Source organism: Arabidopsis thaliana, chromosome 4, assembly GCF_000001735.4.
Source record: "Arabidopsis thaliana chromosome 4, partial sequence".
NCBI lineage: Eukaryota > Viridiplantae > Streptophyta > Magnoliopsida > Brassicales > Brassicaceae > Arabidopsis > Arabidopsis thaliana.
Window position 1 is genome coordinate 13,945,887 of NC_003075.7, and position 22,033 is coordinate 13,967,919.

The following is a 22,033-nucleotide window of genomic DNA, read 5'->3' on the forward strand; positions in this document are numbered from 1 at the left end:
AGTGAGGAAGGTGCATCGCTTCGATTCTTCTTCTTCTTCTTCTTCTTCGTTGAATCCGTCATCCTCCGATCACTGAAGAGGTTTCCGATTACCTTTCTCTCTCTCTCATTCTCATTCTCACCATGCGATTGCTTCTTCTCTCCCTTCGCCGTGTAACTCTATTCTCGAGGCATCAACGATACGCTTTCGCTCCCATTCATAATTGTTTGATCTCTATCAATCCCAGCACATCTTCTTCATCTCTATTCTCGGCTTCTTCCTTCTGTTCGTCTCCACATTCCAATGGAGATGGAAAGATTGCAGGGCCGTTAGTGGAGTATGAACGCAGAATCGTAGCTGGAGAGTTATTGGATGGAGATTTATGTCAGGTACTTTCCTTTTATGGTTCATTCATTAGCAGTGAAATCGATTTTTGAATCTTTTCTTTTTTTTTGGTTGCAGCTAGGTACACTAAGAGAACTTCAGAGACTCTACGACGAGCTTGTTCAATCTGCTGATGCTTGTCGATTGGATCGTTATTCTGCATCTGCAAAGTCCACTAGGAGTAATTGGTTCTGGAACAAATTTGTGTCTCACTCTTCTGTCTCTCCTGTCAAAGGCTTATACTTATATGGAGGAGTAGGAACTGGAAAGACAATGCTCATGGACTTGTTTTTTCATCAATTGTAAGTAGGTGGTCACTGTTCATATAGTTTCTACATTTTTTTATGGATTCATCTGATCCTGTTTTAAATGAGTTAGGCCAGCTAGCTGGAGAACACAAAGGATTCACTTTCACAATTTCATGTTGAGTGTGCATAGCCGCCTGCAAGTAAACTCCCAGTTCAAAGCTTTATTTTTTAAGCTTAGGCTTGCAATAATCATTGGACTCAATTCTTTGTGTATTTGAATATCCTCTGTAGAAGCACAAGGGTCTTGAAGATCCACTTGAAGTCGTTGGCCTGGAAATAGCTGACGAGGCTATATTACTATGCTTAGATGAGTTCATGGTATGTCTTTGTGACGCTCGTCTTTATTGTTTTAAAATGTGTTCAGGGAAAACTCATGTTTCTTTATTGTTCTTCATGTATAGGTCAATGATGTAGCTGATGCACTGATACTAAACCGTCTCTTTAGACACTTGTTTAACAATGGCATTGTAAGTAATCTATAAAACCTTTCTCTTTCTCAACTCTTCTAGCCTACTGGACCTAAACCTATAGTTATTTAAAAGTTTTTACATGTCGGTAATTGGAGAAAAGTGTAGATTCTTGTTGCTACATCAAACCGTGCTCCAGATAATCTCTATGAAGGTGGTTTACAGAGGGACCTATTCCTTCCGTTTATTTCCACACTAAAGGTATACAAATGCAAATGCATGTCACTATCAACGCTCTGAAGAACTTGTTTCATGTGATCCATTATGCTTCGTAACTGATACTGAGAAATGATTTGTTGTAGGAAAGATGTGTCGTTCGTGAGATTGGCTCATCGGTGGACTATCGGAAACTGACCTCTGTACGTGATTTCACGTCTCTCAGTAACTGTCTTAGTTTTGTTGCAAAGTGATTACAATCTTATAGCTATGTATTCTTGGGTGCAGGCTGAAGAGGGATTTTACTTCATTGGAAAGGATATCTCAGGCCTTCTAAAACAGAAGTTTCAGCTGTTGGTTGGCGATCAACCGGCTGGTCCTCAAGTGGTTGAAGTAGTAATGGGAAGGAAATTGCAGGTTTCTTTGCTTCTTCTTTCACAGATGCATCAATATGCAGTTCTTCACGATTTTCTGCTGAAGAGTGCTTTATTGATTGATTAGGCCGAAAACCTTCAGATACCATTCCATTAAATAGCTTATTTGAAATCCCTTGATCCTTATTTCTAAATTTATTGTTTGTTGTACGCCAGGTTCCTCTAGCTGCTGATGGATGTGCCTACTTTCTTTTTGAAGAGCTGTGTGATAGACCCCTAGGCGCAGCCGATTATCTCGGATTATTCAGTAAGTCTTACCCCAGTGCCTTCAGACCTTGTCATTGCACTGGAATTCTTACATGATGCTTAGTCTTGAGATGCAAATTTCATTACAGAGAAATTTCATACTTTGGCTCTGGAAGGTGTACCCTTCTTCGGGCTCCATAATAGGACTGCAGCTTACCGCTTTGTGACACTGGTTGATGTATATCTCGCTTCATCTCTCTTTTCTACGTTCATTCTCTTTTTGAAAATTTGCTTTCTCAACTGCTTTGAGATTACTTATAGGTAATGTATGAGAACAAGGCCAGGCTTCTATGCACGGCAGAAGGTAGCCCTCTAGAACTGCTGGAGAGAATAGTGACAATCTCTGATGCACAGCAAATAGCACCTAGAACCTCTTCAAGATCAAGGAAGAGTGATGATCCCGACCTTTGCGTGGACAACGAGCTTGGTTTTGCTAAAGACCGCACCATTAGCAGGTATGATCGAGCAACTGTTGGTTTTACACTGATTTATAGTCTGGACTGATGATCTCCAATGCGCGCCACAGATTAACGGAGATGAACAGCAAAGAATACTTAGAACAACATTCCAGAATGTTGCAGGAGAAGCAGCCTTCTTCTTAGTATTACTACAATGTGATTAGAGATGCTGTCAAACCTGTTGGAACCATTGTTACTGAACACAAGGCCTCATAATGTATTTACTCTCTGTGTTTGAGCACAGACCCATAGTTTTCTTGCAAGTTGATCATGTTCTCATCAGTAAAGATTTTTACAAAATCTAACCCTCAAGACATCAAATACAGGGAATGAACATTCAGGGATTTCTCCTTTTTGGTGGCCATGAGCTGTATCTTACTATTGATGTCTATACTCCATAGTAAATCGAAAGAAAAACAAAGGGACAAATCTTTTATTAAGGAGTTGAATATATCTAGTTTTCAGCTATGAAACCAAAAACTGAAAGCAGGAGAAAAGTTGTTAAAGCAGGAGTGACGAGCCTTGGTCCTGCGCTACAACACAAAACATTCACATGTAAAAATGCTTTTCTCGACTATGATGATTGTTTACCTTTAACCTCATCAATGGAGCCAAAATGTCTCCGCATTCCTTTAGCCTCAATGTTAATACTTCAGTAACAGACAGTTGCGTCTTCAACTTGTAACTTCAATTTGCTCGATTTCATTATCGCTGTAATCTCCCCAGCACTTGCCTCCTTGTCGTTCTCCATTTTTCTCATCACAAGTCTCATGTGATGTGGTTTCCACTTCACCTACTGTCGAATGTCCATTTTCAGGTGTATCTGTAGTTTCTTGTCCAACGGCTTCGTCATCCTCTCCAGCATTTTTGTCGTTGTTGCTTTCTTCTTCGCTTCCGCTCTTCTCCTCAGAGCTTCCAGCACCAGGTAATTCCTCTGAAACAAGTCCATCCTGAGGCTGTGTAACGGACATGTTACACGGATATCCACCTGCTACTGGTGACAAAGGGTACCCATTCTGTGTTATTTCTGCACCATTTGGGGATGCTAAATAGCCATTTGGTGACACTGGATACCCATTAGAAACCCAAGGTTGACTCGGTATGAACTCAGCAGCATGGGGGTTCATTATTCTTGGGCCATTGAATTGATTAGCCTCACCATTGGACTCGGTGCTATTGGGGAAGCTTGGTTTGTTACGCGGAACCCTGTTTCCAGATCGGTTGTAACCACCACCAGAGAGTCTAGGCCCATAAGGAACTCGAGCTGTTACAGACTGATGAGGAGTTGATCTGCGGACATGGTTAATAGGAAGCATTGGTGGCATATTCAATGGAGAGGGGAGGATTCCACCGTGGTCTTTGAATCCTGGAACTGCAATTGATCCAAATATTGGAATGGTTGTTGGGGTATACGGCGGTGCAGAAGCAGAGAGCTTCTTGCTCATCTCTTTTTGTGCCTCACATGCATCTTGCTTTTCTCCATCTGCAGCTACTGATGACTTTGGGCTTGAGTCTCCATTGGGCAGATTTTCGGTTTCACCATCTACTGTTTTCAGTTCAGCATCACATAAATCCTTTTGAAGCTTCACTCCAATAACTGATTCACTGCCATTTGAATCATTTGCTGTTGGTGACTTATTCAAGAGACATGTATCTGAATCCTCAGCCATTTGTGCACTCTTAGATTTTCCTGGTCTTGCATTTGATACGGCTGTTTCTATTGGAAATGCTTTTTCAGCTGCCTTTTCGACCTCCACATTCTTGATTTCCTTTGGAGAACTAGTCAACTCCGATCCACCAACAACAACTCTTCCTTGTTCATTGCAATCAGTGTTTTCCGCTTCCGTTTCTGTAGCCACATGCTTATTCTCGCTCTCAGCATCCTGAGCATTAACTTTTTCAGGACCATCTACTGCAATTTTTGCCGCATCCAAATTCTGTGGGGCCTTTGTTTCTTCTGGCAACTGCTCTGCAACTATTTTTACAATCGTTCCAGGGGGAGCCAGTGCAACCTCCTTATAGGAAAACAGTTTTCCAGCTTTGACACTCACAGGACTCAACATCGGAGTTGGCTTGTTGATCTGTTCAGTGCAAGCTGAGCTTGCCAGGGCTGATTTATCGTTGACTGGTCTTTCTCCCACTACACTGGAATTGTTTTGCTTTTTGTTCAATGGGCTCTTTACAAACATCTTCGAGGCTGGGGAAGAAGTGGAACCAGCAACAGAAATTGAAAGCTCATTAGAACTGGTTCTTGGGGATGTGAAATTGGTGGATTTTCCTCTGCTTCTTGATGGCTGCTGGGTCACGTTCATGAAGTTGGTGTTCAGCTTTGCCAGGCTGGGCCGTGTTCTACGCCCAGAAGAAAAACGATTTTTGGGGACAGCTTCTTGCCATCCTTCGTCAGAATCATCATCTTCGTGGACCGTGGCTTCGGGCTTAACCAGCTTCAGCTGGTCTTGAGGTTTTGATTGTTCCAAATCAAAATTTTCAACCTTTTTTTCTTCAGATTTTGTTTCGGATTTGTTCTCTTTATCACTTGAACTCTCCCCAGTGAGATGAGCCGGACTCAAAATTTCATCATCTTTCTGATTTTCTTCTGACACTGGTCCTGGACTTTGACCTGGCTTTCCCTTGACCTGAATGAACATTGCAAGAAAAATATCTGTCACGCCTTATTAATGAGAGTGGTTCAATAAAAACAAGGATTAAGTCAGCGAAAAGCAAATTTAACCTTTGGGCGAGCTTTCCTTTGAGCGTCCCTTGCTTTAATACCAGAATCCGGGGTTATATAATCCAACAGGTCTGATACACTGTTATTGGGAAGAAAGCTCATTGGTTATATCACTCAGGACAAGATTTACGCAAGATAGAAATTTGTACTACTGGTCTAGGCAAATGGTCTGCATTTAAATTTTCATTTTTGGTAGTCAGTTCTATTAATATCTTTTGGCACTCATTTCCATTTTGTAAACAGTGCTATAAGATGGAATGCAAGAGTATAAAATCATATATTTAAAAGACAAATGTTTTATGGGTAATATTAGAAACTAACTATAGAATTGAAAAGAATTGAGTAACTAACCATTGTCAGTTTTTCTATGGATAAATAACTATATGACGGCATAAGAAAGTACAAAACTATCCTTGCAAGTTGAACCAAAAGTAAGTTTATGCAGATATATTTGATGTTTTTTAGTAAATCGCATGAAACATGTTAAAATGACACGATATTTATTAAAAAGTGACATTTTTTATAACATACATTTTACACAAATAGCATGTTATATAAACAAAATATCATTTCATTTGAAAAGTTGAACCAGGAGCAAACTTATACGAAGATAAAATAATAGATTTGAGAAAGTTTTAACATTTAAATCATGTTTTTAGAAGAAATAATAGATTTGAGGGTGTACTCTGACATCATAGCTATTTTGTTAATTCTTTTACAATCCATAGTCATCTAGTGCATATTCTCATGTTTTAATACCTGAGATGGCCTTTGCTGGAAATAGAGGCGTCTGGCTTGGGAGTACCATTTCGTGCAGCTTCTTGCTGTTCCAGAGCTTTGGACTCGAAATATTCAAGCCACGCAGCCGCATCCTAACATAGTTTTAGAACGTAAGAAACACATTTTAACTGAAACTCCCTGTAAATCATAACTAATTAAGCACCTGTGTCCGAAGATCCTCAGGGCCTAGTTTTGCTTGTAGAATCTGTAGAGTGGTCTGCTCATGTTGAACGCTCAAGGAGTATGCGTCCATCAGAGAAAGAGCAATAGCAATGGCATGGTAGCTTGCAGCAGTCTGAAAAGAAACATAACAGTAGTGAATTCATGTTTTAGCGTATCATTTAGCTTCCATGGTAAATTTTACTTATTAAGCCTAAGCCTTCATAGAATGGGAATTCACTGTCAAAACCGATATCCATAACCTTCATATGGTTTGACTTTCAACCAACTATTTTTACTATTTAGTCTTCGTTTTCCGTGGTTAGGATATTGCAGAAGATTTTTTTAAGTTTATGGATATCGGTTTGAAAGAGGCCATAAAATTGCAATCAATCAATGTCCTTGCTTAAGAAAACCAACCTGGATATGATCAGCTCCAAGTAGTCTCTGGTTACATTTCAATGCTTCATGAAGGTATCTTAAAGCCACATGGGCATTCTTCATACCTTCTTCCATCATTGCTACGTTTATATAAGTGGCAGCTGTATTTGGATGTGATGGTCCACATGTTAGATGCAAAAGATACAAGGCACGGTTGACATACCTACGAAAAGGAATAACATGTTAGCAAACCGAAGCAATTAAATTTGTAGTAGTTGGCGCTTTGGGAAATGCAAAAAGCATACTTCAAGGCTAACTCTGTGTGCTGAAGACGATAATAGAAGACAGCCAGGTCGCCGTAGCTTTTCATTGTGTCTGGGTGATCAAGTCCAAGTTCCCTTTCATTTATGTCGAGTGCTTTCTGCTGATAAATGGTAGCCTGAAAAAACAATACTGGTTAGTGCTGTCTGCTGGAAACGGAGTAGGTGAAATTGAACAATGTCTTGGAGACGGTCCAAATTTCTTTCAAAGAGAATACCTGGTTAAAATCCCCAGTATGGTACAGCACAACAGCGAGAAGACTATACGCTCCAGCGGTCATTCTATGATATGGGCCGCACACAGCTACAAGCTTGGCCAATGCCTATGGAGTTCATCCCAGAAAATCAGCTTAGTTAGACCATTTGAACAAACATAAATACATCCATGTAAAACAAAAGTTTCAGAAACAAAATTATCCTTGCCCATGAAAACAAAACACAGTGATTCAATACTTGCATGGTGTTGATAATTCAAACACATTTAAGTAGTTGATAAGAAATAAAAGATGGGGAAACTTAGAATATGAAAAACAGTGTTCTATTCCTTTGGTTCTTTCATAGAAGAAAGGATATATATAATGGGTGACAACAGAAGAATTAGTATTCTGGATAACTGAATTTTGGGAAAGAAGGGACAAATGTATTTAGACTACTCAAGAGAAAGCATCCGTTACATGGTTAGTATATAAAAAGAGGAGTGAGAAAAATATCAGTTATACCTTGGTGCCATAATTGACAGCATCCTCCAGTTTGCCTTTATCTAAGGAGGTTTTGGATGATTCCAACAAAGTGCGCCCATCTGCGGATGAACATGCTACGTGCTGCACACAAGAGCAGTGTTCTTAAGTAACTGAAACAAATCACTGTTTCATTATAGCTGATTATTACAGTAAGATCGTTATGCATGGTACCTTATACACAGGAACCATACTGATAATATCAAACTTCTTAAAAGGATAAGACGTGTCCATCTCATAGTCTTTAGGAACAAGCTCCAGTCCAACCTGAACCGATGAGTAATGCAACATATGAGAATCTCAGGTTAGATAGTCATTATTGAAAACAAATTTCACTGACAGTTGCAAACCTTGTGTGACAGTCCTCTAAGAATGGAAAATTTTCTCAGTTCCTGGCAGCCTTCATGCTTCCAATCCCACCCAAACCTCTTGGAAATGAACGTTTCCACCCAGGTCCACTTAATCTTTTCATCGTATACACTCTCAGTGTCAGACGGTGTCCCCAATAGGACATTTAAGCATGTTGCTATTGAGGTGGCCACATCAGCGGTGTTTTCAACAGCTGCTACAACAGCCTGCAGTATATGCTTGTACGCCCGAACAATCATTTCATGAACACAGAGGGATTGCACATGAGGAAGCTTTTCAGCCAGCTCGACCTAAAAAGAGAGGAGAAAAGAGTGATTCCTAAAAGAAATGGAGAACTTTGCTTTTCTCTACGTAAGCACATTCTACCATCTAGTTTGACGAGAGCGGGTTCCAAAGACAATAAAATGAAATGGTTACCACTCTTCCCAAGGAATGCATTTGCAAGCCTCTGGTGTGCATAAAGTCTGTCAGAGTTCTTCCATCGACGGGTGAGAGTTCAAGAGATCCAAAGTCTGCCACCTGCAACATATCAAGTCTAAATTTATGAGGAACTGAGGATTTTCCCTAAACAGGACAAAAGAGATCAAAGAAACTGACCAGTTTTGGAAGAGCAGTGTCAGTGTAATATTTGCGGGCCATTTCAATCAGCTCTTTGGGTGACTGCAGAACAGGTTCATGGAGAGGGTGAACACAAGGTAAGATTCATTATAACAAACTAGGCTAAATAGATACCAGAGATTTATGAATTATAACTTACAACTAGCCTCAACTATAATATCTTATCCACTGAAGAAACAGACAAACCTTGAGATGGAAACCAGTTTCTGATTCTTTAAGGCGCTGATATGCAGTTTCTGTCACCAGTTCTTTCCACATCTTTTCTATTTCCTCGTTTTGTTTCTCGAGTTCCTTTTGATCCTCAGTCTCTGATGTATTGTCAGTGTCATTAGCAGGGGCCTCTTTGCCCTGTTCAGTCTTGTTAGCTTTCACATCGATCTTCCTTTTTATCTCCTTCAGCAGTGCACCTTGCTTTCCAAGACCCTTGACAGCTGGTTCAGGCTTGGGATCTTCAGTTTTCTTAGACTCACTTTTACTTGAAGCTTGATTTTGCAGATGTTGCACCCAACAGGCTCCTAATTCCCACCTTATCGGCTTACTATATCTTGAGGGCTCAATCTCCAATTTCTTCAAACTATCCTCGATTACTTTCCTCACAAGAGACTTAGCCACACGTATTTGTTCCGAGTCTGCATTTGGTGATCTCTGTGCTAAGCTAGAAGGCGTTGACGACTTGTGCAATAGAGTTCTCAAGCTGTAAAAGGATTTCCAGAAAAAACTATCTGAATAGTCTATTTCAAAATTCACATATCATATGCCAAAATGTCACAAATTGAAAATTTAGATCATGCCAGAAGCCATATGTTCAGCAACACAGACGTGAAGTAAATGGACATGCCTTTTTGATTGAAATCGAAGCCAACTATGAGCAACCATTAAGACCAACGCATATACAACATGCAAAGATTTTACCTATTTACATTCAGTGCATTTGCACCTCCTTCGGATTGGTCTTCAATGTCAATATCCTGTAGGATATGGCCATCATTCAACTTAAATTCAGAAGCAACCTTTACAATGGCTGTACAACCACAATGTCTTACAACCACCACCCCCAAAGTAGACGTATCCTATATGATCAAGGTAAATCTCAGTAACAATTCCAGTAAGAGCAAAGCTAAGAAAAGCAGCTGAAGCTAGCAAAATTACATGAACTGTCGCACTCTCATCAGCAGTGATCCCTTTAAGCAAATTCCTTTGAGCAAGCTCTTCCTGAGAAATCTCCAGAACCTGGGTCCCATCGCTCTTCCGGTCAAGCTTGGCACTGGCGTCAGGATCATCTCTAGCCACCCTTACGATCAAATCACCTATTCTTTCTTCATGGAAACCCAATGCAGCAGGATCCTTAAGTGAGCATTGATTATTCTCTACTATCTTTTTTATTATTTCCACTGCTTTGAAAACTGAAACGTCGACAAATAAACTGTGGAGTAGAAAGGCCTTCCTATCTCGAACCTGTCTCTCTTCAGGTGTTTTACAAGGCATTGCTGCCAAAATGGCAAATTCCTTAGCCCACTTTCTTTTGTCATACTTTCCAGACCGGCCTACCCCACCACCATCCCCTCCCCATGTCTCATCCTCCACTGGAAGTGACGGAAAAGTAGATGGACTATCTGCAACAACCGGAGGAACTACCCAAGTGTTTGCCCGGAAACCATAAGGAAGGTTGCCAAACTGAAAAAGAACCAAGAATTATTACATATTGAAGATTCCTATAATCAACTATAGACACCGATATAAGGTATACTTGCAGACCTTATTGTGCTCAATGAAAGCTTTCATAAGAGCGTCATAAGCCTGCAGCCACAATCAAATATCACCACCGAACAAAAAATAGAACCAAAAATGTAAAAAGGTAGACTTTTTATCACCAAACTGACCGCATCAAATGGCCGGCTTATCTGTTGCAGCAGCTCAACCAAGGAGTGGCACAGAAGTTGCTGTTTCCCAGGTGGATAAAAACCTGTTCTTGAAGCAACAACCGTGAACGGCTTCCCACTTGAAACTTTAATCTGTATTTGACAACAATGGCTTAGCACAATTTCTTAAATCCAAAGTATAGCTTCAAATGAGAGGAGCTCTTACATCGATTTGAAACAAATCATCTAATCCTTTATCCTCTTTGGATGGACGAACAGACCTTCTGATGTCTGAAAATTATTTTGTCGGAATCAATAAGCAGGATCAACCTCAAAATTCGATTAACAAGCGAATAAGGAAACTCACATTGAATCGGAGGAGTAAGGTAGGAGAATGAGAAAAATTCGTAAAATTGTCCGAGACGAGTCGGTGGGCACATGTCAATGTCACTCTTGGCCGCTCCTTCCGCCGACTGAGCCTCACATGCGCCGACGGATTTCTTCTCTGATTCCTTAGGTTTAGGGCTGAGACCGGAATTTGAATCACCGGCATCTTTTTCGGTCGGAGAATCTCCATCCGTCGAGCCTGACTCCTTCTTTTCAGAATCCTTAGGAAGCGTACGAGACACCGGGGGTTTCGACGGACCAAATGCGGTGGTGCAAGCGACGATGTCGAGGAGCCGCCGTATGTGCGCGGTGGCTTGCTCCTCCGTATAGTCCTCTGCGAATTCAAAATTAAATAATCCTCTGTGGGCAACCCTAGGGAAGTTATTTCAACTGGAGAATGTAGACCGTTAGATCAAGAAAGAGTACCTTCAACAATAGTGAGGTGGCAGGGCTTGAGCGATACGATGTCAACGGAATCCTTGAGTTTAGTGCCACGCACCTGCAGCAAAAAGAAGTCAGTCTCACTTCTTCTTTAGGCGGTAAATTGTCAGATAAAGCTTACTATAACCGTCACTATTTGGGCCTAGGGCCCATTATTAGCAAATGTTGTAAAAATGTTTACATTTTTTTAGCCATGAAGAACAAAAGCCACATAAATGTTGATTGAAGAAACCTGGTGAGAGAGAGAGAAGTTGGTGAAGTGGCATGTCTGAACATGGACCGCCAAGAGCTTCCTCACATCTAAGATTCTGTCTGTGGAGATACCCTATCATAACATCATCATCATCACAATTCACAACATCATCATCATCAACTTGATAGAGAATCATATTCATTGGCTTTTGAGTTATAAACAATTTCTCAATCAATGTTTTGTTATTTAGTGTTAAGCTCATCAAACCTTGAGTGTCACTTGGGATTCATCTGGTGTTTCAACACTTATCTCAATGACAGTGGGCAAAACTGCACAACCACGCAATTTTTTTAATGTTATCAAATAAAAGAAGAGCTAAGGAAGCAAAAATTGAATTCTCATAATGCGTGGAGAAACCAAAATGAATCTTAAGATAAGAAAATTTTGAATGGTATTGAATTAGTTTGTAATGAGAACCTTTCTCTTCCTTCTTCTTCTTCTCTCCTTTACTCTTGTGTGGCTTTGTTTTCCCCGCTTTAGGAGCCATTACCAATTCACATAAAACTTACAATTCTGAATTTGATCAAGAAAACTCAAAATTAAGCTAGCCTTGGATTGAATTATATCCCTAAAGACTTGGCAGGGGAAGTGTGTATTTGAATAAGTGGAGATGAAGGGTGAGGAAGAAGAAGATAGAAGGAAAAAAGAAGAGAGAAGGGTGTGTGTGTGTGTGTGTGTGTGTATAAATGAGGGACTAGTGGTGGTGACAATGAGGAAGTAAAAGGAAATAAGATACGAGAGGGGTCAAATAGTGATTGAGAAAATAGAGATAGAGATATAGAGAGAGAGATAGAAAGGATAGGATAAGGTGCGAGGCTATTCTCTCTTCTATTCTCCTTAAGAGTGTTTTGAGGCTAAGTAAAATTGAGACCTCTCATTTCTTTGTTTGCTTCTTTAACACCTCATCACCAACTTCATCTTTTCTTCTATCTTTCTATATGATTTTTTCCTTTTTTTTGAACAATTGAATTTAATTTAATGTTTCCCCCTTATTTTCATCATTTTTTGAGATTTCACCCATGACTTTACATATCTTATTATCAATTTATTTTAGTTTATTTTACAGTATGGATCTTCGTGTTTATGAACTTTTTGGCTCTTTTGGGCTTTTTTTGCCACAAGATTATTAAGCATAAATTTTTGAATTTTCAAAAGAAAATTATAAACAAAAAGTTTCAAAATTTCATTTGTGTAGTTTTTTTTTTTTTTTAATTCGTCTAGATTAGTCTTTTTTTTGTTTATTTTTCTTCTTTAATTCTATTTGCATGGTTGTTACCGTCTACAAAATAAATTGCGCACTTCATCGTTAAAAACGATTTCAAGAAATGATCGTTATTTTTTTTTTGAAATGATCGTAATTGGTTCGTTGACAAACATATAATTGGATCCATTCATGTGCGCTGCAACTTACTAACATACATCTTTGGGTAGATCTTTTCGTCAGAAACACTTTATTTCCGGATTAGTATTGGCAAAACCTTAGCGAGCATTTATATATGTAGTCTTCACCTTCGTAAAATTGTGAATGGCATTCTTTGACAATGATCATTGCATAACACCAAAAGTTTACATGTCAAAGATATTCCCTATGCATGATACATTGATACTCATGCTTGGAACTAAGCATCCAATATAAGCTTTCTACCATATAGATAGATCTTTAATTTATCAACGCAAATTATGTATTGTCGAATTTTCCGATACCGTACATCCAATTATTTTCTTCTTCGATCGATTTATAAATTACAATGTAACATGTTGCTATGATATCAATCGTTAGGAATTTTCCAAGAGTCTGTTAGGAAGTATCACATTTGTTAGGATCGGACACGTGCCATCATGTGACTTTGCGTTATGTTTCTAATCTAACAAAAAGCCTAGCATATAGAGACCATGATTAGTAGAGACGAACCACGTGAGGGCTCCCTAGATTTTGCTTGAGTCTTTGTCTTTTTCTCTTTTTGAAAATCCATTTTTACGCGTATGAAGCCTAAAATTGAATGATATGCATAAGGCATCTAGCTATCTATGTGAGAAAGGGGAAAACTACTTGACAGAACGTAGACACGGGGAGCTTGAGCAAAGCAATAATATATGTTCAAGGTGACATAGAATCCAGTGGATAAAACCTAACACAAAATGATACATTGATATGGGCCATATGGCCCAACGTGTATGAAATGTCCATTTTAAGAAAGAAAGAAAGAAAGAAAACAAGTAGTATATGCATTGACAAAAGGATCAAAGCTGGAAGAAAGAAACACATAAGGTGGATGAGTCAATTTTAAACAGAGAAGAGACATGTCCAATTGCCTAGTATTATATTTCGCTACAACTCTTTTTTACCCCCAATAATTTCAAATTAAGATGACTACATGATTGAATTCAAGTTTCCCCTCTCCATGGACCTAGGCAATTTCATTCCACAAATTGTTATTAATCCTTCAATATCTGAAAATCATTTTCTATCTTTCCATTTTTCCACGTTTTGTGCTTGAAATGGCTTTCTATATCAAGATTGGTCAAGTCTGCAACACTATAGCTGCCCAAATCCACTTGGCTGGAGCGCGTCAATTAATATTGTTTATAACACACCTAATAAGACTTAATCATTAATAACTATAGAACATTTCTTCTTCCTAATCTTTATATATGTAATACTCACATCCATCAGAATTAAGCAAAACGCAAAAACCAAAGATGGGTGAGATGATCAAAGCCAGACGCATACTCCTCTTCTCCATCGTATTCCTCTTCTTCTTCTCTCAGGCCTTTCTTTTGTGTTCAGCTGAGGGTGAGCATGGCTCAAGAAATCTCGCAGTGGTGATGAAGAAAAGGGTGAAATACAGAGGACCTCGCAACACAACAACATCCTCTGCAGCCTCAACTATTATGTTCCCAGGCTCCTTCCATATTGGTGCTGCTTCCTCTTTACTCCTTGCTCTTCTTTTATAAGCTCCCTTGTAGTGATCATTATTGTACTGTTTGACAATGATTCATGTAATTTGCTTTTCTCGATTGATTTTGTAGAAATTTCTCAAATGGTCTAAAATTCTGTTTGTAAATTATTTGCTCTGTTTCAGTATTGTGAAAGTTAATAAGATATTTGAAGCTAACACAAACAAAAAAAGCAGTCGGAGAAGCTTCTCCGATCCCTATGTTTCATTCCAGTTGTTTCTTATCTATAAGAAAAGTCAAAAGTATATGGTCACTTGTCCCACATCTCTACGTATTTGTTTCACCTTATCACAATCCTATAACCAAGTCACATAGATCTTACTACACATGCAAACAATTCATCACAGAACCAAGCTGCATGATTCTAAAAGCATCTCTTGACAACCTGGTTGCTACAGCTGTGTTGATCAAACCATCACTCCAGGTCACGATCGCCCCAGAGATCCGCAGTATCCGTTCATGTGATGCGTGACAAAAGAGTGGTTCAAAAAGGTTGATTGGAGAATTTTTTTTGTTTTTGTATTCATTATTGTAAATTTGTAATTATCTATTAATTGTTGAGAGTTGGTCGCACGAAAGTGTCTTTCCAACATGTGTCGCCTCTACACGTAACCATCGGACCTTGACCATGTTTTTCTTATTTTTTTTGTAAAACATCGGACGTTGACTTCTGGACCGATTCTATAGTTTTTCTGCTTACCAAGTTTTTTTTTCTTCTTATTTTTGATTAATGATTATGATGAAAAAGAGAAAAACAAACTATGCACACTCTCAAAACAGAAGTGTTTAATTTTTTTTTTTTTGTTATTAAAAATCAAGTGTTTATTCAAGAAGAAAAGATCTCAAACATGTTGAGAGAAAGATGTAACTTTAATCAATTAATGGAATAAATGAAATTACAAAGAGCAAAGAACAAGAGCAAACGAATAAAATCACGGTGACTGGGCATAGAAAAGTGGACGACGGTACTCATCGAAAAATTGATCACGATCCACGTACACGATTGCATAGAGTGCGTAGATGATCCCCGGTACGTATCCCAAGAGCGTTAGGATCAGACATATCATGAATTCCGTCTGCACGTCAAATATGGACAATTTACATATTTATGAGCTCTTGATTCAGACAAAACCAAGATTCAGAGATAAAGAATACTTACAGTGCAACAGCCATGCCTCAGACAAACCCCTAGAGGAGGGATGAGTATGGCGATCATTATTTCACAGCAAATCTCGCACCCATTCGCCATTTCTCAATGTTTTGATCCTTTTATTTAGTTACTTTGTTTGATCCAAAGGACTTCTTATATAATGGGAAGAGAGACAGAAAGAGAAAACATAGCCTCAAAGCGACAGCGTTTGAAACCAATTGAAAAAGAAAGAACACAAATTAAGAAAAGAAGAATAACTATTCAAATGTACAAATATTTCTTCTTCTTTTTTTTTACAAAGATGTACAAATATATATTACTTAAGTATTAATTGTTACTAGTACAAAGAGTGAAGCTATTTTTAAGCTCTTTGTGTTGGATTGTGCAGAAGATATTCTCTCATATTTTATGTCATGCCAACAGGATCTAAGGAGTGATGATGGACATGTTTTTGTTGGAGGCCCGACCACACAACAAAGCATTCTTTGGCAAAGGGTATTCATCTTTGGGAGAGTGATTTGGAGAATGAACTCGAAGGTAGAATTGTTGACCTAAGTATTGTCTCGCCCAGAACTGGCTCCTTAGATTCCACATCCCCACATTGTCCAATGCCACATATACAGCTGTCCAAGATTTTGGATATACCTACAACAACCAAACACATTTCAAATTTATGATCAAAGTTCTTCATACTTTTTTATTTTGTGCCTAGAAGAGATATAGTGAAATTATACGTACTTGAGTAGTGGAGCGAGATATAGCATCCTTGAGGTTATACTCTCGTCTGCTCGCACGTGACCATATTCCTTTATTGATCCTGTGGACAACTCACGGACGTCAACGACCATGGACGAATTCATATGATTCTCAAAGTATGGTTTAGCTATAATGTTCTCACCCAACAACCCAAAAGTTGTATCCATCGAGGTGGTAACTTTGGACGATCTTCTCGCGGTTTTGAAAGATGATCTCAAGAAAAGCATTGTGGTGTGCTCCCATCACTGCTGTGTCTAGCCTTATTCCTCCTCCTCTTCTCGGCTTGTCAGGGATGGTTCCAACTTTAAAAACATCTTTTATTTTGAAATGATCCGCAAGCTTCAGCGGAGTATCCGAAGGCACGAACGATACGCCATTTATGGCATAGCGTTGCTTTCTTTTCACAAGAGCCGCTGAGCTTTCCAATATTAAAGTCCTAGAAATCTTCATTTTACCATAATGGTATGAGCCTTGAGGGTTAGTCCTTGGCCCCGACGCAGTTAGGTTGGTCCTAATGGACTGGGCTTGTTTGATAGACCATTCTACATCATCTGGATCAGGTCGTCGCGCAGTGATAATCTTATGACCTTTGGAGTTGGAGTAGTGGAGAGTGGCTCGGATCACAACTTCTGCGTTGATAAATCTTGTGGAAACGACAATGGAATAGTTTTGAGGAGGTTGGTCCATGGTGACCAAGAAAGAGTAAGTTTGACCAACATGAATGTCGAGTGATGTGTACATGGTTTGGACCGTGTGGGTTCCTTCGACCTCAATGAGCTTAAGCTGATGACCTAATATTTCTAAATTCAGGGAGGTTTGAAGCCCTACATTTGATACTCTGAATCTGTACGTTTTACCTATCAATTGATCCACGAAAAGTGATGTGAGAATCTTTTTTTTTTTGTAACTTGTAACTAACGTAATATCTAGAGTTTTTAAATTGAACCTTTGTCGACGGTGATAGAATAAACAGTACTTACTCCCTGGCCATTGATCATAACCCCATCAGGCATTAACGGTAACTTGCGTCCTCCATCCAAAATTTTCTTCAAAGTCTGGATGTGGAATCAATTATATGGTCATCATATATACGTCAATGAAAAATACTAATTAAACATGACTAGTAAATAATTAAGAAATGTACCGTATGGTTACGTCGATACCAATCGTTTACGAGGAAGGTGAAATCTTCTGCGGGTTCAGGGAAAGGGACGGGGATGCGAGGGAGGCTGTATATACGGAGGCTGCCATAACCACCGGCCGCTTTTTGGACGGCGAGGGAAGGGAAGTAGAAGTAACTACCGACCTGATCTTTGACTTGAAAGTCATAAGTGTAATTCTTGCCTGGTGGGATTGGACAATTCGTCCCATACACTCCATCTTGGTAAGAATTTTTCCTCATATGCACTCCATTCCTTCATTTATCACTTTTTTTATTTATTAGATCGTTGATATTATAATTAACATGAAAACTTTACGTGTTCACTAATAATACCCAACAAATTAACAAGATTTTGAAGAAACGTATGGCGCATGCATGTGCATGCAAATTGGGTTCTTCATACAATTTACCAAACTCCAATACTTCTTCTAATATAACTCAAACTTCTATTGAAAAGGGCTGATAAAGTCTCGCTAATATTAAAACAGAAAGTGGTCAAGAATGGGAAATAAATCATACCAAGATAAGAGAAAGGGATCGTCGAGATCGTTTTGAACATTGATGACCAAATTGTCATTGGTGAGTGAGCGAATCTCCGGTCCAGGAAATTGTCCGTTTATTAGGATTCCCTATGTGTTTTTAAATATTAATATAAGCATGATCAATCAAACACACGAGAAGCAAGAAGCCGTTTTGGAAGAAAATGTACCCTTCGAGGCAAAGTGTCTAGAGCAATCTTGCCGTAAGTGACCCTCCAGTTGTAAAAAAGGGTATCTTCAGCTTTAACAAAAGAAATGATGGTCGTCGTCATCATCATCATCCAAACACCTCCGTTTAACCACCACTCCATACTCAATCTTGATGAAACTTTGGTAATGTAGAGGAGGCCAAAGAAGAAAAAGTGAGAAGAGAGAGCTTGAATATGAGTTTTGGAGTTTGTAGTAACCGAAATTTGACTCGGTGACGTCTTTAAAGTCTAATGCGAAGCTTTTCAATAAGCTAAATAACTTATTACGTGTATCATTCAATTTCTTGTAAAAGAAGAAAAAAAAAAGTTATCTAGCAAGCCCATTAGCATCCTCATTAGTGAACCACTATTTTGAGTGTCTCAAAATCAAAAGATTTAATATTTTAATGTCAAAAACACATTGACCAATTAAAAGGAAACACATGAAAAGTAGTGTCTTTAAATAAGTGGTAAAGAGTCTTAAGTGTCTATACAAAGACACAAATCTCTTCTTGATTCTCTCAATGATTTTTTTTATTATTATTGATATTCATTTTATATTTAAAGACCTCCTATTATGGTGACTGTTGCATTCTCACTTGTTGTTTCAGGGCTTCATTGAGATGTATTATTTTAAGCAGTTAATTTTACTCCAGTGAGATCAGTTTAAAAAACCTTCAAACTTTTATGGTAGAAAGGTGGTTCTCATTGACATGGTTCCCAAGAAAATTTTCGCAAAAATAGTTTGTCAAAAATATAGTTAAGCTTGTGTGAGATAACACCACACTTTATAAACTAGTAATAGATTAATAAGAGGAATTGCAATGCCTTTTGGATTTGACTTTGGGGGAATACATTCGCATTAGTGGACACGACCAACATGCTTAGTAAGTATAGTCCTTGGGATTCGACGACTACCAAAGGCTCTCTCTCTTTTGTAATTGTTTATTAAGTTCACATGATATGGTTCTTATATAGTCCAATATGACAACTTTCTAAATGCCAAGATGATTTTTTAAAATTTCAAGACCTCGTACAAAGTGTTAAATGGGACAAAACACAGTTAAAACCAAAAAATGAGGGTTAAGAGTTTGCAGAACCAAAAAAAGAGCACAGCATTTACATACACATAACTGTCTTGTAGCTTCACGTGACTCTCTTTACCCCTCCCGACCAAAAAATACAGAAAAAAATCACAGTAGAAAGAGAAAGATACAAAGGACTAAGGGTAAAAACGGTAAAACCCCAAAAAGATGAGATGATGAAGAGAAGCTCTTTTGAAACTGTAGAGAGTCAACTGCTAAAGGCATGTTCTCTTGGTCAGGACTACACTTGTTGAGGTGAGGTGGGTGTGGACTATACATAATAGCTCTTAACACAGCCGAAACAGTGGGAATGTATGCCGTTTTGTTACGAGCTAGTAGCCATGTGAGTCCCATGAGCTGGCAATCTTTGCTCATCATCTTAGTCCCTCTCTCTGTTGTTGTCTTCTTGTTTCCTCCTCTTACCTTTAGCTGTAAATCCACCCATCAAAATTTGAAACAAAAAACAAGATTCATTAATATAATGGAAAACAAAAAGATTGCGTGTGAAAGTGAAGGGTTTCAGAGTGTTGCAGTGCTTTGGGTCTATACGAAAAAAGAAAGTTTCTGAAAAAGCACATCTCCAATTGTTTGCAACCTAAAAGGATAGCCAAAGAAAAACCAACAATGTGCTTGTGTGTGTCTCTTTCAACATAAACCCTAAAATTAACAGTAAAATTTGTTATTGTGAGTTTGGTGAACATGTTACTCATGGATAGAGAGTGACAGCTACTTGAACATTCTGAAGAAGACTTCACGCAAATGAAATCAAAACATTTATTATGCTTTTAAGGATAAGAAAAAAATTTCATTAAATGCTCTGTGAATCCTTAGTGTAGGGACTAGGGACATAAAGAATGAAAATTTAATGTGACGGAATGCGAAAAATTTGAACTTAAGTTATAAAAATTGAACCTTTTGAAGAGCACCGAGGCATCTGGTACAACCGGAGTAAGAAGAGTTCCGGCATTCTTTTTCAAGATTCTTCACGGCGGCGGTCGGAGTTGCGTTTTTGAAGCCGGAGGAGACATTGAAAGCGGCGGGACAAGAGAGTGAGCTAATCTGGTGGAGACGAATACCACAGAAGCACAAGATTGCGTCACAGCTAGAATTAGGCTGAGGGATCTTGATTTGTTTAGTCAAAAGCGCACTTTGCAATGTGTTGACGCACTTCTGAGAGTCGTCAGGCTTCATGGGTTCGTCGGGATCAGAAGATTCCGGCGTTGGAGCAGGAGCTGGTAACTGGAGAGCAGAGCGAGCGTGAGCTGCGAAGAGCCAAGCGGCTAAAACAGGGCAACATCGACTCCGGTCAAGGTTTCTTCCGCAAGCTTCGTTGACGCCACCGAATAGCTCGTTGGAGAGGTCAAGTCGGCAGCTTTGAGCTTGGGTTTCGACGGGGAAGGCTGGTACGGTGTTGGGTTGGACCGGTTCGACGAGTAGGTTGCTCAAGACGGTGGAGAAGAGGAGAGAACAGAGGAGGAGGATGAGTAGAGTGAGACTTTTCTTCATTCTAAATGGCTAAAGAGAGAGGGAGAGAAATGGATTTAGATATTGAAACGTTTTCTCAAATCTGAGTCTTTTAAGATTCTGAGATTCACGAAGAAAAGCAGCCTTCCATTATTCACTATCTTCTCTCTCTTTTGTTCTGTCCAAAGGACTATTGTGAAGAGAGAGAGAAGAGAGATGTGAGGGAAGAAAAACAAGAGATTCCTGACTTTTGGCAGTTTCTGGTTTGTTTTAGAGTCTATAATCCCTTTGTAAACTGTGTTTAGCTCCGGAAATTATAGGCCTTGTCTTTTTGTTTTGTACTACTAGTTCTAGTAGTAACTAAGAATTCTTAACTACATGTCTACATTAGTAACTAAGCATAATGTATAGTTCATATTTATCCATGTACATTTGTAATGTATTTACATGTTCATGTATATAACATGGTGGCTTTTAATTTCGCAAAACGCTAGCAAAAATATGTGAAAGAGAAAAATTTAAAGATAGGAGTTAGAGAAAATAAAAAAAAGATATGAATGGTGGAGAAACATAACGAGCCCTTAACGAGGTGGGATGAGATGCGAATGGAGCATAGTCACAGGAAGAAAAGGATCGATATCTAAAGGACAAAACACAAAAACTCTCTACAATCATATATTAAATCATTGATACGCTTTATGAGCATTGACAAATCCAAAAATAAAAAGAAATAAACCTCTTATTTCAAACGGGTATATGAATATGAGCCGGAGGCCAGCCTAGGGAAACGGTCCGTCAGGGAAAAAGGTGAAAACTCCAAAAGGCGAGAAAAAAGGAGTCGTCCCCACTTTCACTAATGCATTTCCTAATCTTCCTCTTTAAGTTCCAAATTCCACCAATTAAAGCATTTTCACACGTTCTTTGTGTTGCTTACTTACCTGCCCATACCAATTAGTCAAAATGCCTTCATCCCTCAAATTCAAATTATCTATATAAGACTTAGATTTAACTGTTCCACACTTATCTCTTGCTTGGAATTGAAAAGTGAAAATATCATTTTATATAGACCAAGTTTAACTAACTCATATTATCGATTTGGTTTTTAGAAAATAGTTCTACAAGCTTCCGGAATATAGGCCTTAAATTGGCCAAATTAACGGCTTTAAAATGAACTTGAATTGGGCCTTGAATTGGGCCTAAATGATAGAACTCGCATAAACTGATTAACTTGATTGACGATGATTCGAACAAAGCAATATGAATA

General features: G+C 38.8%; 6 protein-coding genes, 1 long non-coding RNA gene and 1 other non-coding gene across 11 annotated transcripts; 4 read left to right on the top strand and 4 right to left on the bottom strand.

Moving 5' to 3' along the window:
• Positions 1-5: 5 nt before the first annotated feature.
• On the top strand, positions 6-2,741 carry AT4G28070 (AFG1-like ATPase family protein). 2 transcript variants are annotated; one of them, NM_118946.3, is made up of 12 exons: positions 6-368; positions 442-665; positions 742-811; positions 903-989; positions 1,073-1,138; positions 1,247-1,339; positions 1,441-1,497; positions 1,583-1,711; positions 1,885-1,975; positions 2,091-2,152; positions 2,236-2,429; positions 2,501-2,741. In NM_118946.3, the coding sequence occupies exons 1-12, from the start codon at positions 123-125 to the stop codon at positions 2,574-2,576; spliced, it is 1,395 nt and encodes a 464-aa protein (NP_194536.2). In that variant the 5' UTR covers positions 6-122; the 3' UTR covers positions 2,577-2,741. The 2 variants fall into 2 exon arrangements, with proteins under 2 accessions (NP_194536.2, NP_001031737.1); NM_001036660.3 differs by having other exon boundaries at positions 32-368; positions 2,064-2,152.
• Positions 2,717-12,221, bottom strand: AT4G28080 (Tetratricopeptide repeat (TPR)-like superfamily protein). The gene is made up of 23 exons (NM_118947.8): positions 11,885-12,221; positions 11,675-11,736; positions 11,447-11,539; positions 11,200-11,272; positions 10,754-11,107; positions 10,613-10,677; positions 10,408-10,539; positions 10,283-10,324; positions 9,677-10,201; positions 9,440-9,597; positions 8,714-9,221; positions 8,507-8,569; positions 8,327-8,428; positions 7,891-8,199; positions 7,715-7,807; positions 7,523-7,624; positions 7,022-7,126; positions 6,789-6,922; positions 6,523-6,706; positions 6,107-6,238; positions 5,923-6,035; positions 5,164-5,242; positions 2,717-5,068 (listed from the first exon to the last, which is right to left on the bottom strand). The coding sequence occupies exons 1-23, from the start codon at positions 11,952-11,954 to the stop codon at positions 3,107-3,109; spliced, it is 5,460 nt and encodes a 1,819-aa protein (NP_194537.7). The 5' UTR covers positions 11,955-12,221; the 3' UTR covers positions 2,717-3,106.
• AT4G07975 lies at positions 5,222-11,002 on the top strand. 2 transcript variants are annotated; one of them, NR_142170.1, is made up of 1 exon: positions 5,222-5,415. The 2 variants fall into 2 exon arrangements; NR_142171.1 differs by lacking the exon at positions 5,222-5,415 and adding an exon at positions 10,806-11,002.
• Positions 12,222-13,985: 1,764 nt separating the features above from the next.
• Positions 13,986-14,864, top strand: AT4G28085 (uncharacterized protein). Of its 2 annotated transcripts, NM_001036661.2 has the most exons (2): positions 14,084-14,549; positions 14,662-14,688. In NM_001036661.2, exon 1 carries the CDS (start codon positions 14,168-14,170, stop codon positions 14,420-14,422), a length of 255 nt encoding a protein of 84 aa, NP_001031738.1. In that variant the 5' UTR covers positions 14,084-14,167; the 3' UTR covers positions 14,423-14,549; positions 14,662-14,688. The 2 variants fall into 2 exon arrangements, with proteins under 2 accessions (NP_567796.1, NP_001031738.1); NM_118948.5 differs by having other exon boundaries at positions 13,986-14,864.
• Positions 14,865-15,247: 383 nt separating this feature from the next.
• AT4G28088 (Low temperature and salt responsive protein family) lies at positions 15,248-15,725 on the bottom strand. Its single transcript, NM_202900.2, has 2 exons — positions 15,585-15,725; positions 15,248-15,501 (listed from the first exon to the last, which is right to left on the bottom strand). The coding sequence occupies exons 1-2, from the start codon at positions 15,672-15,674 to the stop codon at positions 15,358-15,360; spliced, it is 234 nt and encodes a 77-aa protein (NP_974629.1). The 5' UTR covers positions 15,675-15,725; the 3' UTR covers positions 15,248-15,357.
• A 276-nt stretch (positions 15,726-16,001) lies between these two features.
• sks10 (SKU5 similar 10) lies at positions 16,002-18,343 on the bottom strand (the record flags this gene model as incomplete). The annotated part of the gene is made up of 7 exons (NM_118949.1): positions 16,002-16,220; positions 16,314-16,392; positions 16,474-17,188; positions 17,278-17,386; positions 17,476-17,746; positions 18,013-18,122; positions 18,203-18,343. 7 exons carry the CDS (start codon positions 18,341-18,343, stop codon positions 16,002-16,004), a joined length of 1,644 nt encoding a protein of 547 aa, NP_194538.1.
• Positions 18,344-19,212: 869 nt separating this feature from the next.
• AT4G28100 (uncharacterized protein) lies at positions 19,213-21,190 on the bottom strand. The gene is made up of 2 exons (NM_118950.4): positions 20,218-21,190; positions 19,213-19,734 (listed from the first exon to the last, which is right to left on the bottom strand). The coding sequence occupies exons 1-2, from the start codon at positions 20,809-20,811 to the stop codon at positions 19,414-19,416; spliced, it is 915 nt and encodes a 304-aa protein (NP_567797.1). The 5' UTR covers positions 20,812-21,190; the 3' UTR covers positions 19,213-19,413.
• Positions 21,191-21,504: 314 nt separating this feature from the next.
• On the top strand, positions 21,505-21,818 carry AT4G07985. The gene has a single exon (NR_142172.1). It is a non-coding gene; the product is annotated as an other RNA (long non-coding RNA).
• The last annotated feature ends 215 nt before the right edge of the window (positions 21,819-22,033 follow it).